Source organism: Stegodyphus dumicola, chromosome 2, assembly GCF_044657685.1.
Source record: "Stegodyphus dumicola isolate Sdum_Otavi_A_Nest chromosome 2, ASM4465768v1".
NCBI lineage: Eukaryota > Metazoa > Arthropoda > Arachnida > Araneae > Eresidae > Stegodyphus > Stegodyphus dumicola.
This window is the reverse complement of record NC_140769.1, coordinates 66,295,893-66,313,395: the sequence shown is the minus strand read 5'-3', so window position 1 is coordinate 66,313,395 and position 17,503 is coordinate 66,295,893. Positions and strand designations below refer to the sequence as shown.

The following is a 17,503-nucleotide window of genomic DNA, read 5'->3' as shown; positions in this document are numbered from 1 at the left end:
TTGCACAATTGTATATAACTTCATTTTATGGCCACCTTCGTAAATTAAGCTGGATGGTAAAATTCAGAATTGAAGGGGGGTGTCTTATGGAAAAAAAGATTTTACTATTCGTATTTACTTAGTTTTGGTTATGGGTTTGCTGTATTGTTTGGTGATTAATCACTAGGTTACCAGTAAAATTAAAAAGTAATGTGTTATTAATCCAAACACATATGCTGAGGAATATAATGGCAGAATAAGCTTAAGGATTCAGTTCAGGGAAATGCAGCTGGTAAGATAAACAGGTCACTTTTTTTATATTTTGAGTGCGAAAATTGCTTAAAAAATAATTTCAATCACAGATACACATTTTCTGTAATACAAAACACTCCCTTGCAAAAAATACTTGATTAAATAAGCACGACTATATTACTGCTAATTATTTACATTCAAACAATTTACACTTAATGCAGAAATAAAGTTCAGAAAGATATGACTTTTAATTCATAAAATTCTATAATGTGCATAATTCATAATCCCAAAGTATGCAAATTATCAACATTCTAACGATAGTATTTCCACAGTATAAATCTATTGTAACTGAATAATAACGCGCTGCAACAACTAATTACTAAACAATAAACTATAGAAATAAAAATATACAAACATTAAACTGATTGGTAAGTTCTTCTAGTCGTCTCTGGTATAACATATTACGGTCTGATATTAAAGCCATCAAATTAAAATGAATTTCTCCTTCATTATACCTAAAGGTGAAAATAAAGAGTTTAAATTTATATTTTATTAAATTTTAGTATCATAGTTATGCAATTAAGTAGTACAAATACAGTTTCAATACTGCAAATATTCATAAAAATTAATGAATTTTATATACAGGATGGGTGGGTCTAACTCCCCCTGAAAATTAGTCAAGTTAAAAAAGTTAATTTTCAATAGCGATTTAATTCCTGCCCTCTCTGTACATTCACTGTACTGAAATAAATTTAGTACTGCTGCGCAAGACCATACGTAAAATGAGAAAACGCTTTCTTAACAAAAAAAATTTCTAAAGGGAACTGGTTTGTATTTGTTTTTCATATGGAATCTAACAGCAAAAAGAAGTCAGCATTACCAGCTTTCGCAAAGCTACCAGTGCTTGTTAGTTTTATTTCCAAAGTAACTGAGTAAATGCTAAAAACCATTCATGCACAAAACAATAGAGTATAAAAATGCAAATTTAAACACTAATATAGTTTAATGCAGAAAAAAAAATGTAAACACATAAAAAAGTGTTATGTAATTACAGTAGATAATTAAATACGATTGCAAGCTTGAACTTTGGATGAATGAATTCATTTGAACACTGGTGGTTTCAAACTGGTGAAAGAAGCTGCCTGGAATAGTTTTCAATATACACATCAGTTAGTTTCCTTTAGGTAATGCTTTACTAGGCATTCCTCTCAAGTTGACAACTTCTTATTTTCTGAATATCAAGCCTCTCAAACTGAAAATTGGTACAAACAGAACACCTGATCATTTAAATAGAATTGCTGGTATACTTGCATATTATAGGGCTGACAACAGTTTTTTTTTTTTTTTTTTTCCAAAATCAATTACCTATACAAATAATCCCAGTTTCACAAAAAAAAAAAAAAAAAAAAAAAAAAATTTTTTTTGGTTTGGGGGAAAAAAAAAAAAAAAATCTGAAAGGGATCTTATGGAGGAAGGGGAAAAAAATCACTCAGCATTTGTTTTCTGCAATACTTGCAGAAAAATGATATTAACTGAGAGACAGCATGCAGATTTAGAACCATTTTGCTAGTAATCTGGAATGAAAAAGTTGATCAGTCTAAGCATTCAAGTAATATTATTATATTTCAAGTCTTCTACATTAGTCACAGCAGAACAGAAATCTCTGTTTTTTACCACTAAAGCAGCTAGACAGAAAAAATGTAGATATGGTGACCTGATTGTTATAATGATGATATTCTGCTCTCCTGTACTCTTATCCTCTGCATCTCCTACCACTTAATCTTTGACAACTCACCATAATGCACCATCATCATGGGTCCCTTCTACTGTGGTCATTTTTTTGTTTGTTTGTTTCAGTTTTAGAAGATCAAATGGCATTAAAATGTTACTTCTATTTATTTATGCTCTGTATTTTCTCTATTCTTCTTACTTTTAATGTTACCTTTTATTAATTATTTGGTATAATACTTTACTGGTAAAGTTAGGGGGGATACTACTGGGAATAAATCCCCCCCCTTTGCATATAAATGAACATTAGCTGCTTCTTCATTTTAAGACATTTCAATCTATAAAGAGACATATCTTCACACAAAAGCTTTACTTTCAATGCTGAATTAACCACTAAGCAACATAAGCACATGCTTAGGGCATCAAGGAGAAGGGGCACCACAAAAATTTCCTATTGACTATTTTACCATGAAATGAACAGTGCACGTAAACTAAGAGAGAACGAAAGGGGAAAAACTGGGGTAAATATATGCAAGGGCACCAAAATCTTTTAAGAGCTTAGAGCCTCTAAAAGAGTTAATTCAGCACTGTTTACTTTTTTAAAAATGGGAAAATTTACACACTCATAAAAACACATTTATAAATAACAATACCAAATTACATAAAGAAACTATTGGTACGTGTTTCATACTAGTAACAATGAAAGTAAATTCCTCCTATTTGATGAGAAGAATTTACTTTGAATATTAAATTTAATTACTTAAAGCAGGGATTTTTCAGCCTTTTCCTTGCATCACCCCTTTTAAAAGAATAGTTTTCTTCATCAATCCCCTTACATTTTTTGCTCCGACATACAAATAATAAATGCATATAACATACAAATAATACATGCATACATAACTTAAAAATAATAACTAGACTTCGAACATAAGTGGACATTTTGAAAAAAAAAAAAAAGTTTTATTAGGCTTATATTTTACTATTTTTTGTATTCTTATACTTTTTAATTTTACAATAATAAACAAGTTATCAGACACAAAATCAGATTCTAATGGTTGAAAAGTTTGATTTTAATGAATGTGATGGCAGTGCTTCATGTACTGATGCCATTTTTTGAATATTTGGCATAAAATTGTTTAATTCTTAAAACACATGGTTAATTTAAACCATTTCTTGTTTTCTGTTGTCAAATATGAAATATTCAATCTTTTTCTTGTTTTCTGTTGTCAAATACTGACTTGACTAAAGCATGCTTCAACAGGATAAGAAAAGGGAAAGTCAATAATGCTCATCGGTAATGTAATTTGGAGATATTTTTCATGGATGATTTTTAAATTCCAAAACTTACCTTATTCAGAAAACATGTGCTTTGAATAGAACTTGAACAATCTGTGTACAAATAAAGCTTTATATCAATAAAAAAATTTTTAAATACATTTTTGTAATCAATGGAATCTTGAGTGTGCCACTGAATTGTCACTGCATATTCAGTTACTGACCCTAATCTATCTTTTGACCCTCTTTAAAATTTCATTGACCCGCAAGGGTCCATATCGACCCTGCTAGGAACATGTGATTTAAAGGATTTGCACCAAATTACTTAATTGGGACAGAATATGCTAGACTATCTTCATTCTAGTTTAGGCTAATAACATCCAGGTCACACAATTTAAGAATCGTTTACCCATCTTCCTCTATCTCCAGTCTATTAAAAGGATTTTCATTTTTACAGATTTTAAATGCACCCATCCTGCACAGATACTGCAGTCACAAATGTCTTTGCCTTGTCAGGGATTTGAATCTAAGTTCAGTATCATGTTCAATTGAATAATTTTTGTATAAAATACTAGTACATTGCAAGAGAAATGTATGAAAAATGTATACAAAATAAGAATACATACTTTTGTATTCTTTTTTCAATAACAGGCCTAACAGTTTGCAACCAATCACCATTAGGATTTACTGGACCTGAAATATATAGACTATTTTACAAATAAACATACACACAAGTACCAGATCAAATCAAAAAAAAAAAAAAAAAAAAAAAAATTAATACAAGTATCAAGACAGTCTAAATTTTTTGGGTGCCCAGGAATATTATCTATCAAAAGAAAGGCTTTTGGTTCAATACTGTTTTCACAGCAATAATGTTTTACCAATGAACAAAATTAATTTATATACCATTCTTTAAAACCTTCTATAGAGACCCAAGCTTTTCTGTTTAATTGCCAAATCATGGGAACTGCTGATTTGTTCATTCCTTTCAATGGCCATGGTTTTCAGTATGATGCACAAGCAAAAGTATGAATTCCAAAATCACCTTTTGCGTTACCTCCTAAAAGCAAGATGAGTCTGTCTTTTGATGCTTTAAATTCAGGAGCATGTTTTTCATCTCATAAAATGTAGGTAGGTGATGGCATTCTCTTCCAAAATAAACTATTTTCATCCACATTGAACAGAACTTGCAGAGTACATATTCCATCAGTAATAATTTTTGTTAAAAACTGTGGAAATCCTTCTGCAGCTTTGTAGTAGGACTAGCTGCTCTCCCAGTAATTCTCAACTGTTATTTTGTTTTTTGAATTGATCAAACTATCCTCGACTAGCAACAAGAAGCTTAGAAGTTTTACTGTTTCTTCTTGCATAAGATTAACCATTTGAGTCTTAAGCAGTGCGATCGCGCTGTTTAGATTTTGAGAAAATCCAGTACATTTCAAACAATGTGGACAACCAACAGTGCACTTGATGTTGATAATGTGGGTACTTGATTTAAATCAAGTGCACATTAATGTAAAATAAACAAAGCACTATTGTGCCACTTGGCTTTCTCGACATAAAATAAAACAAGCACTATCGCGCTGCTTGGGTCTTTTTGTACTCATTTAGAGAAAGCACGGTTGTACTGTTTGGGATTCTTCGACAGTGTTTTTTCAATATCCCCTGAGACTCACAGGGTTAATAAAAATGTTTTTGCTTTAAACATAATTATGGCTTAATTTAAGGGAATCTTATGTGGTGTTTCATGATCCATTCAAATGCCGAGTCATCTTTCCATCTCTTCAAAAAACTGAATTTCTCCATTTCATTACTTTTTTTGCTATCATGCTTAATGATGCAGAAAATTCAATTTTTTCTGAATTTTGCAAAGTTGTTTGTATAGTTTAAGGTCTTTTTCCGATATCAATTTGGCTCTGGCTGCTTTCAAATTGATGTAACATTTCCAGCTTCACTTACTATGAAATAGCTTTTTAAATTGGTTTGTAAAGAGCATTATCTCAATTCAGCATAAATAGGTGTAACACAAAGTATTAGTGTATTGTTATGTTCTTTCACATAGTAAAACTTCAGTTCATGTATTTAATTATCCCTATACACCATTTGTCATCCGAAATACTCTTAAACCAAAACAATTAATGTAAAAAAAATATATTAATCTATTCCTCAACAACAGATGATTCTTTCACAGCCCCACTGGAGCTATTAGTCTCGAAATGAGATTATGCACGGAATCACAATAAATGCATTGTTCCACTTTTCATTGGATTCTGTAACCATTTAGCAAAATGTACGATATTTATCTTTCTAACTGAATCTGTCTGTTGTAGATTAATCCTCTAAGTGGCATGACTGACTTTATCCGGTCATGAGATTTTTTTGTCACTTGGTATATATATTAGCTTATAATTTAAGACAGTTTGCTTTCTTACTTTTTTCTAATAATGTAAATGTCATCTTAATGAATGTGAGTTTAGGAAAATAAGAGACTAAAATAAGTAACTGTATAAAATTAGCTGATACATGCTGTTTAAATGCAGGTCTTTATGACAGCTCCAAAAACCCGCACCACTCAGAGGGTTAACAAACTAAGCTAGACAGAATTAGGCTGACTTAAATAATTAAAATGTATTTAACTCATGATCTTAATTAAAAGTATTCAAAATTTTCCATGAAAGATATATATTTTTTCATTATTTATTTCATATTTTGTAAAACTATAATGAATTTCTGATTAACAGACTCAACATTTGAAAGCAAGCAGTGGACACACTGTACGAAATAAAACATTTTTGTCTCCAGCACAAGAGACTGTCTACTGGAAATTCTAAAGATATGCTGTTTTTAAATATTTTATGATTTTGTTGCTGAACTGAATTTTATGCGATGTAAGTGCAAATGAACGAAGTAAGATATGATCATATCTTTTGTTCATTTGCGCTTTTGCAGCTGAGGATGATGGTTTGGTAAAACCATCGAAACTAGCCCTGTGAAAATTTGAAAATATAATGCTGATTTTTGTTGTTTGACTTCCAAGTTAACTTAAAAGTTGCTTAAATGGTACTAATGAAGTCGCCTTGTGTTTACATTTGAAATTCTTAGTAGAACAAGGAATTAAGTCAGATTCTGCACCAATGTCTGTGTCTTTTTGCCAAGTGTGACCAAAAGTAAACTTTCAGTTTTGTGCACTGAAAAATCTGCCTTCTTGCCCACTCACAGAATTGCTTGCTTTTGCATAGAAATTCTAATTTAAATTTTTTAAAACTGTTTTAACTGTATTTGGTGTTTTATATTTTTCTATATTTTTGCCTTTGCGCAAAGTGAGAACTGAATTAATAGAATTAGAAATACATCTCTAATGAAATTCGAGAAAATAAGTTTAAATGAAATGCAGCAAGAAATGTGTATAATTTAATAGTCCATACAAGGAAGTCATATGGTGTTCATAAAAGATTTTTTTTTTAAAGGTTTGCACATAATTTCTTAATGTAAAACAACAGGAATCATTAAATCTAAAAGAAGTAAACACAATATTAAACTAAGAAAATGGATGAAAATTTACTTTAACCCGTAACAGGGGACGTGCGGTCTGACGGACTGCGCCACATGTTCCTCCCATCACCCCTATTGCATACTTTGTCCAAGTGAATGGATTCTTCCCCTAGCTTCACGTTTCGTGACCTTCTTTCTGACCCCTTCTTATCGGAATGCTTTGGCAAGTGTATCTGTTGAAATTCTTCTAGAGCGGTCTGTGAGACCTCACCTCCCTCTCAGTGTTACAATTTTCGGCAGCAGTGAACACATGGCTCTGAAGTTAGGTACACGGAGATTCATTTATCCTTCTGATCCACGTTATGTAGAAGAACTGAAAAAAATTCTAGACGAAGTTGGAAGTGATTTTAGTAAAGAAGATGATTGTGAAGAAAATTTCTGCGAAAAAGGCGAGCAGTGGATTTGATGTCATCATTGCATCATTCGATAGAAACAGACTCGGAAACACAGAAACCTGAAATAATTGTTTTTTATAACAGAACCAAAGGTGGTGTTGATGCTTTAGATGAAAAATGTTCTGTCCATTCCTGTAGTAGGAGAACAACGCGTTGGCCTATGGCTCTTTTCTACCGGTTAGTAGATATGAGTACAGTAAACGCATACATTTTGCACCAAGGTTATAACCAAAACCCTGTTATGACCAGAAGGGTGTTTTCGAAAGAATTAGCGAGAGAATTAGTCCAACCACCACTACACACGAGAGGGAAAAATCCAAGAAAAAATCGAGAATTGCGCCTGACGATAAAGCAGACTTTAGGATAAGAAGCTGAGTCTAAGAATGTGGAGCAGTGCACAAAAGAAGCAAAATTCAAATCAAGGAAAACATGTCGTCTGTGCCCCCCAAGCAAGAAAAGAAAGACAGTATATTTATGTTTATCTTGCCAAGACACTGTTTGTTTGGAATGCACGCAAAAGTTATGCAATGAATATGCTAAAGAAGACGAAAACTAAATTGTTTACTATCAGAAAATCAGTGAGATACTGATATTTTAGGTACTGTCAAAATTTTTCTGTATTGCGCTACATACAATTTTCTGATGTTAAAATTTGCTTTGAATATTAACTAATATAGATAAAATAGTTAATTCAAAATAGATGCATTCTTATTTTTAGTTTTATAGAATTTAGTGCAGCATATGATTTTCATTGAAAAATTTGAGGCTATGGGGAAATTTTTTGGGAAAACTTTAATTTCACTTTAAAGTGTAAAAACATATTTTCTTTTCAGATTATTGTTTCAATAAGGAGTCCCCTTCAACAAAAATATTATGTTACTGTCTTTCTACAGCAGCTTCTTTTATTATCTCTTTATCTTTTAGTGCTATTCAACTTTGCTTGAGATTCACATCGTCTCTGTTTCATTCAATATTTGTCCAATGTGATTTACTGTTTTTACTTTAAAATATTTCTTAAGTGAGACATAGTACAGTAAAAAGTCATTAATTCAGACACCCATAATCCGGACTTCAAAGATACAAGCTTTCTGGGCATGCGTCAACTCGACGCATGCGCATAGGCGTTTATGCATGCACGTAAGATCTTTATGGCTGCGCATATGCATGTGCGCATAATACGTTTACGCATGCGCATTTAATGTATAACGGACGGTATAAGCTAAAATTATCTATTTCAGTTAATGTTGCAGATTGCATTGTTCCTTAATCTTCGAATTGGATCCGGCTTATTTATTTTTGCAGACTGTTAGAGCAATTTTATAAAAGTAAGCTTGAACTTTCGATTATGTCAAATAGAATTTCCGATGCTGGAGCTTCCAAAGGATCTACAAAGCGAAATTATGTTTCGATGTCCATCAAACAAAAAGTGGAATTGCTGCAAAAAATGGATAAAGGCATGAAGAAAGTGACAGAGAGGTTAGTGAAAACGAAAAAATTCGATTGACAAATTAGTCGGTATTCTCGACACAGCAATTACAGGACTTGAACAGTGGAACTTTGTAACTGAACAAGAAATTATGTCTGTTTATATAGAATTAAAGAGAAAGTATTAGCACATAAAACAAAGCAACTTAAACAACTTACATTAAAAGAAATGTTTAAAAAAGTAAAAAAATAAATATTAAGCTTTTTTTTTTGTAAATTTTGATACCCTTTAGATCATAACTGTTCTTTATTTCATAAATTATGGTTTCATATTTTTAATTTTATAATTTTTGCATGCCATCTTACCAGATTTAAACTGATCTATAATCCGGAAAAATCAATAATCTGGAATTGCCGAAGTCCCGACGAGTCCGGATTAACGACTTTTGACTGTATTGCCATTAAAAATGCTTATGCTGTAACTTGCTCTTGCTTTATATGGGTAGTGTCATTACATGACACATTAGAATTTACCCCATTTTGCACCAATTTCATAGATCAAAAACTTAATTAATTTTCTCTTCAGTTGTCTTCTTTTGAAGACACTTAGGAAAACAATGTCACTGCAACTACTTTTTACTCCTCTTTCCAAAGTTGCTCCAGTTCTTTTTTGTTAAGTTCCTTTTAAGCCAAGACAATATCACAGGTAATAATAATAATCATAATATTAATAATAAAAAAAACCCTTAATGTCAAAGCCCTCAAAATCTCTGCTTACAATACAATCTAATTATGACTTCCTCCAAGCTGAACCATGGTCTTGTAAGTTACTTGCTGCCAGGATTTGTAAATGAGAGTTAAGCAACAAGAAATATTAAAAATGATGTTTCTTAAAATCTGAGTGGTCATTCTGCACTAGAGGTTATTTTAAAACATATTTAAAAATCATTTGTTGCTGACTTAAATGTTTATAACTTGAGCCACTGTTTGTCACCTGTAATGTGTTTTATTAAAATAACTTGTTCATGAAATGGTTTATTCACAATGAAAGACATTCTTCATTTGAGGTTTTACTATATTTTGCTTTATTCCAGTGATTCTCAACTGGTGGTACACAAAGAAACAAAGTATTTTAACATTTAAATTCAAAAATCAAATACCTCAAACATCCTGTTTAATTTTTTTCTCTAACATTCGTAAATTTATTAAATCTGAGCTTTGTTCACTGTCAATAACTGTTCATCAACTTAAGCAAAATAATTTTCAATTACAATAATCTTTTTATGTCCATTTGCTGTCTCTAACAGCCGGTATTTTGTCTTCTTGTTTCTAAGTATTCCTTACTTTTCTACACGATTTGAGAATATCATCTGATTTTGAAGAACTCGCAATATATTGTGCATTTAAATACGTGTGAAAATATAATAAAACAAACCTAGATTTTTCAAAATGGAAAAGTGCACTAAGTGGAAAAGTGAGGATTTACAGGTGATGGATCCAGGACAATGGACTGGCATTCAGAATAATGAAAAGATAAGAAAAAATGTTAACAGAAAATATAAAGAAAGTTACTTGTCACTTGCGCTTACTTGGAATGGAGATGAAATTGACCCTCAATCTCAATGTGTTGTTTGTAGTGAACTATTATCCAATCAAAGTATGAAACCATAGTTTCTTAAAAGACATCTTGAATATAAGCAAGCCATTATAAGGATAAATCTGAAGAATATTTAAGAGGAAATTATCAGAGTTCAAAAACGGTAAACAAGTAATGAAAAGTTTTGTTACTTCAAATTAAAGAGCTCTGAGAGCTAGTTACTTAGTAAGCCTAAGAATTGCTAATTCTGGGCCTGCTCACACTATTGCAGAAAACCTTATATTAACAGCAGCTAAAAATATCCTTTTAACATTATTTAACAAAAAAAGCAGCTAACAGAAAAAAATTTCCCTGGCCTTTAACAGGAAAACATTTTGGTGTTATTTCTCAAATAAAGAGAGTTACACCTGAAACTAAATTTACTCACTACTCCATTCATCGTGAAGCTTTAGGAGCCAAAATAATCACTGAAAACCTGAAAACCGCTTTGAATCAAGTTGTGAAATAATATTTTAAGCTTGTTACCACTAACAGAAAGTTTTTTAACCAAAAATAATTTAAAAATAAAAGAAGAATTAGCATCCGACATTAAAAATGATTGTTTTTTTTTTTTTTGATAAATAATTTTAACATGTATTTTCCTGAGGATTATGAAAAAGAAAATTGGATTAGAAATCTATTTTGTTCAAATGTCTGAAATTTTATCACGTGAAGAACAAGAACAATTGATAGAAATTTCCCGTGATTGAAATCTAACTGTAGATTTGAAAAACAACACACTTGTTAACTTTTGGCTGAACCGAAAAAAAGAACTTAAAAGCATTTCAAATAAGGCTATTAAATTTTTACTGCCATTCTGCAGAACCTACTTGTGTGAACAAGGATTTTCTTCCAAGTTATATTTGAAAAATAAATACAAAACAAAATTAAAAGTGATCCTAATTTACGGTTAAAAACTAAGTGAGATATGACCAGACATAAAGAAGCTGATCTCTCTTAACCAGTATTCACACTAAATTTTAGAATGAAAGTATTATAACTTAAATTTTAATAATTAAATTGGTAACCAGTTTTAATCTAATTTAATGCTTATTTAATACAAATACCCAATAGGTCATTCATTTGGACCCGAGCTCTTAGAGACAGGTTCGGATTTTTTGCGCTCTTTGTTTACGACTTGCCATTGCTTATTGTTTTGCCATAATTGCTATTTCAGTTGCTCACTTCAGGCCATCTAGAACTTCTAGACCTTCTTTAGCGTGGGTAAGTTTATTTTGCATAATGGTGACTCTCAAAAACGGCGGCATCACTTAATCATATTTACTGCTTAGATCGATAGTAGGAACCGAGCAGAGCAATTATGCTCACCCGTAGTGGTGCTCAAAGCACCAAAAATAAGCAACATAACCCTCGCTCCCCATTTTGGAGAATAAACAAGATCAACGATCCTGAATTAGAGCAAGAAAAATTCTTTAGCAAAGGTCATGGTGATGGACTCACATCAGAAGACAGGAAAAATCTTCTAGAAATAGAGGACGAAATTAGCCTACATAATTCAATTCTTGAAACTCCTATATCCGATGAATTATGCCCTACTAATTCACCAACTAATTTGCAAATTTTAAATACATCAGATAATAACACTGGTAACAATAGTAAAAATAGTCAGGATAAAGAAAATAAAATCAATACCTCTAACGTAGATAACACTCAACAATTGTATGAAACTACTCCAAATAAATCTACTAAATTTACAAAAATAGAAAGCAATCGCTGGCGTACGATCCCAAACCAACATACTCCGCAAAAGGAAATAAGCGATAAATCGGCAAATCTGGCCATTACAAATTCTTACGATGCGCTTCAGTCTGAAGTTATTCTCAATGACAATTCTATGGTCACTAATTCAGATCAAATTAACAGTACAGAAACTCATTCTAACATAGACGAAGATCAATAAAATGCTAATAATTTTGAACATCCAAAAAACTGTGAGAACAAAATTCCACCTTTTGTTATTACTGACACTAATGTAAGTTGGAAGAATTTAAATAAAGTACTCACAGAGAAATTAAACATCAATAAAGTTGACGGCAAACTTAAAGGAGGAAACCTAATTATAAAGGTATTCGATTTAGAAGAATATTGTAAAATCCAAGAATATTTCAAAGAAAAGCATATTACTTACCATTCCTTTGTATTGCATACCGATAAACAGTACGAGCAATCATAAAAGATTTACCGAATGACATCACGGAACAAGAAATAGAAGAGGACCTCAAAGCACAAGGAATCCCCATATTAAAAGTTAAACACCTTACTAAAATAACTGATGGAATTTCAAACTTTATACCTGTTTTTTATGTTGAAGCTCCTAGAACAGAGGAGGGAAAGAAACTCATGCATGTCGAAAAAATAATAGGACTATGGGTCCGTATTATCAAATATAAATCCAAACCTGGGCCCACCCAGTGCTACAATTGCCAATGCTACAATCATACACAGCGAGCCTGTCATAACACACCTCACTGAGTAAGATGTGTTGAAAATCATCGCTCACACCTATGTCCTTTTAAGGGCACACAAAATTATAATGCGAAGGGCGTCCTATGTTTAGGACCGCACCCAGCTTCATCTATCTCATGCTCTTGCAGACCAGGAAATAATAGCAATAATGAAAATCATAATGAAGAAATAAAACAGATAAAATACTCTGACATGGAAAAAATTCAAAGTAATACTAGCCTAGAAAATCTACAAAAAAGTCAAGCAAGATCACATGATGTTATCAACCAATCAGAAAATGGCAATTCATATGCAGCTGCTCTTCAAAATAAAATAAATCGTCACAGAAATAATCATTCTAACGATAAAAAAAAAAAAAAAAAAAAAAAAAAAAATAGTAGACATGAACGCACAGGAGAAAATCTAGATAAATTAATTGCCCTCATGGCCTCAATTTATGATCTATATGATGATTTCTGTCAAGCCAAAACAGTCACTGATAAAATGACAGTTGCCTTTGAAGTTCTAAGGATATACAAAAATCTTAATAATATTAATACTACAAATTACTGTAATTACCCAAATTCCAATAAATTATACCATACAAAAATAGTTTTCTACAATTGTGATGGATTGCTTAGGCAGCAATTGCAAATCACCAGATTTTTGTTTGAAAATAATCTTGATATAATGTTGCTAAATAAAACGCACCTGAAACCCAACAAAAAATTCAAAGTTGCTAACTATGGAATCTACAGGAATGATAGACTGCACAATAGTGGAGGAGGTACTGCCATCATCATTAAAAACTCCATTAAACATACGGAATACCAACTGGCTAATTTTACATCAATAGAAGCCTGTGCTTGCTTTGTTTACAGTAATAATCACACTCCTTATCTAATTGTTTCGGTCTACAAACCACCTAAAAAATTATTAATACTGCAGAAATTGATTATATTTGTAATTTGGGCTACCCCACCATCATTGCAGGTGACTTAAATTGCAAACACCCTGCATGGCATTCCAGATTTACCAATAGCAATGAAGTCAGATTATACAATTATATGCAAAATTCAACTATCAATATTCATGCTACTACTGAACCTACTCACATCTCGACCAACAATAATCATATCTCTGATGTAATCGATATTCTCATAACCTGCAATATTCCTCAAATTCCAGATTTTATAAATATCACAGATCTGGACTCTGATCACAATCCAATTATGTTTATCCTTAATAATATCATTCATTATATGCCTCCACAGCCTACTAGTCAACTGGACTGACTTCAAGTATATTCTAGATAATAATATTTCTGCAACTTCAAAAATGAATACTCCTGAATTAATAGAAAAGCTACTACTCATCTCAACAATAAAATTTTAGAAGCCATCAATAAAGCTACCAGAAATTTCTCCCCAAAAGATCACTCGCTCCCAAATAACATAGTAGAAGAAATTAGAATCAAAAATAGATTAAGAAAGATATGGCAAAGAACCCAAGATCAGAGAGATCACAATAACTATAAAAGATCCTACTATAAGGTTAAAAAACTTTGTTTTGAATTCAAAAATGACAGCTGGAATAATTACGTAGAAAGCCTCTCACACACTGATCACTCTATTTGGAAATTAGCCAGAAAATTAAGAAACAACACTAAAAAAATTGGTCCAATTGAAAATAATAATAATATAATTTATCATCCAGCAGATATTGCTAATGAATTTGTAGATGTCTACGAAGAGCAATTTACTATTAATAATTTTACGCACCCTGAAGATAGCAGCATTAAAGAACATGTGCAAAATTATATCATTTCCAATAGGAGCACAGCGAATCCTCCCACTACACCTTCAGAAGTCCTCCATATTATAAAGCAACTTAATCCTAAAAAAGGCAGTGGCTACGACAAATTTCAAATACAGCAATCCAAAATTTTCCTAAAAAAGCCATAATCTTCTTAGTTAACCTTTTCAATGCCTGTCTAAGAAAAAATTATATAGCAAATGTCTGGAAACTTGCCACCATCATCATCATCAAGAAACCTGGAAAAGATAAAAAAATAACTTCAAGCTATAGGCCTATCTCGCTTCTACCTGCAATATCTAAATTATTTGAAAAAAATCATCCAAAAAAGACTTCAACATTATGCTTCGCTAAGACCACAACATCATTTCTCCATTTCAATTTGGGTTTAGAAAAAACTACTCAACAATACATCAAGTCTCCCGCATTGTTGAAAAGATCAGTGAAGCCTTTAATAAAAAGGAAACAGTAGCTGCTCTTTTCCTCAATGTGGAAAAAGCTTTCGATAAAGTCTGGCACACAGGCCTCATTTTTAAACTTATAACCTACAATTTTCCTGCCGACTTAATCAACATCATATACAGCTATCTTCAGAACAGATATTTTCAAGTGAGAATTAATAATGACCACTCCACCACACGAAAAATTAATGCTGGCATCCCTCAAGGAGGAAATTTGGCCCCGTATTTATATATAATTTACATGAATGATTTCCCCAACTACCCAGGCACCGAGCTAGCCCAATATGCTGATGATACAGCAATTTTTTCAATTTCAATCAATCCTGCACATGCTCAGCACAAGCTCCAAAGTGCTGTTGATAACATCCAAGACTGGCTCCAAAAATGGAAAATCAAAATCAATCCTCAGAAAAGCAATAATATTATATTCAGACGCACCATAAGAAGACCGGTCTGTGATCAACTGTATATCAATAATCAACCTGTTAATAGAGACAACACTGTAAAATATCTTGGAATTCACCTTGACTACAAACTAAATTTTAAAGATCATCTCCAAGCTATTAAAACCGAAACCATGCAAGCATTCATGAGTGTTTACTCAATTATCAATAGCAATTCTAAACATAGCATTAATACCAAAAGACTGGTTATGCTTTACGGTTCGCCTGTTTGGGCGGCAGCTGCCCGAACAAATAGAAAACCATTGCAGACCATACAAAATAAAATTATCAGAACCATGCTGGGTGCCCCTTGGTTTGTTAGAAACGAAGTCCTGCACAGAGACATAAAAATCAATACTATCGACGAAGAAATTCTAAAGACAGTTTAAAAATTCTACAGCAAAATTCAAAACCAGCCCTCAAATCTTATTCAAAATATAGGCAACTATGACTTCATCATTGAACAATCATATAAAAGACCAAGGACACTTCATCATAATGTTCGATGGTGACATCTGTATATATTCATCTCATTTATTGTTTTTTATTCTGTATTTAACCAAGATCAGGATATACTTCAAATCCTATGAACTTTGAACTTTTTGCTGAAGTATATGCCTTATTTAACCACGAATTTACATTATTTTACTGCAATCGTATTGGTCGTTCAGCGACACACCTATATATTCAAGTTTTTTATTTTTTCTTATTTATAATATATCAGCATCATCATTATGAAAATTTTCTATGTTCACTGAGAATGTTAGTAAGCAATTCTATGCTTTAGATATGTATATAGTCTTTTATTTAATTTAAAATATTGCAAATTATGTTAACTTAAGCTTTTCTCGCTCTAACCAATTAACATCACGGTAAGAGATCACGTGTTTCAGTTCCTCTGCCTCCTGTAACATCTTGAATTAACTGCAACTCAAGACTTGAATTTTAATAACATGCATCTTTTCAAGATTTAAATTCCCATATTACTAAAGCCTTAATTGGATTATTCAAATAAGAACAAGTCATGTACTTTTGGTAGTATGACACTTGTAGCCTAATGCTAAGACCTGACCTGACTTGACCCAATAGGTTTTGAAAATGGCAAAATATATATTTTAATATTTCTATTGAGGAACTGAAAAATAAACATTGCAAAATGTAGTGGTTTTTCAGTTTTGGTTTAGATGGTACGTGTTAGTCAAAAGGTTGAGAACCACTCCTTTATTCTATTACCTTATAAATTGCTTAGCCTGTTAATCAAAATTTAATTAAGTCCGCACAAACAACGAAATCAGCTCCCCTTTTAAAATTCAGGCTTTGAGGTGTGAAGTTTGAATGAAGGATTATGTGCATTCAGAATTTGGCGGTTTTAGGTTCTTCCATTTCTGCACAATGCGAGATATGTACATACATATATATTCTTCATTATTTAATAATAGAAATACATTTTTGTGGAGACTTTTTAATTAAATATCAGTATGATGTTTTTAATAAATTGCATGCAGACTAAGTTATAATACAAACAATTACCAAGATCAATAGGCCCATCTTTTAATCCATCTAGCTCATATAAACGATTGTCTATAGGTACATAGCCAATGAAGTGAAATACATCATCATCTTTGTTTGGCTGCCGAGAATCAAATTCAAACATCTGCTGCCTAAAATTATAAAAGAGACAATATACATGATTTATATGATGTAATAACAATTTCATTTGAAGAGAAAGAGGGTTAAATTCTAAATATCAGCACCGTTAATAGCTTACCTTGCAAAACTATTGTGAACTTCTCGTATCACCTCTGAGTTGCTCAATGTTAAGCCTTTCATCTGAAAATCAAAAGTATAATTCACCAAATATTCCATAATTAAAAACAAATAGGAGAAATAGTTAGAAAAGTAGCAAAATATATTTTTCTAAAAAATTGCTACACCTTAGAATGACATTACTAATGAAGTCCATTTTGCAAAGAAACAACAAGTGAATGGGCATAACCAGACCTGAATCAGGAGGGGTGCTCATATATTAAAATGGAATTTCTCCAAAACAGGCTAATATTAAAAAACAAATTTTTA

General features: G+C 31.7%; 1 protein-coding gene across 1 annotated transcript in view; it reads right to left on the bottom strand.

Moving 5' to 3' along the window:
- The window catches only part of Uch-L5 (ubiquitin carboxy-terminal hydrolase L5), a 61,345-nt gene that overhangs the window by 22,019 nt on the left and 21,823 nt on the right, over nucleotides 1-17,503 (bottom strand). Inside the window, exons 5-8 of the mRNA XM_035353344.2 lie at nucleotides 17,196-17,257; nucleotides 16,958-17,088; nucleotides 3,861-3,927; nucleotides 647-746 (exon numbers count right to left, since the gene is read on the bottom strand). Coding sequence (XP_035209235.1) covers nucleotides 647-746; nucleotides 3,861-3,927; nucleotides 16,958-17,088; nucleotides 17,196-17,257 — 360 coding nt within the window. The remainder of the gene's footprint in view (nucleotides 1-646; nucleotides 747-3,860; nucleotides 3,928-16,957; nucleotides 17,089-17,195; nucleotides 17,258-17,503) is intronic.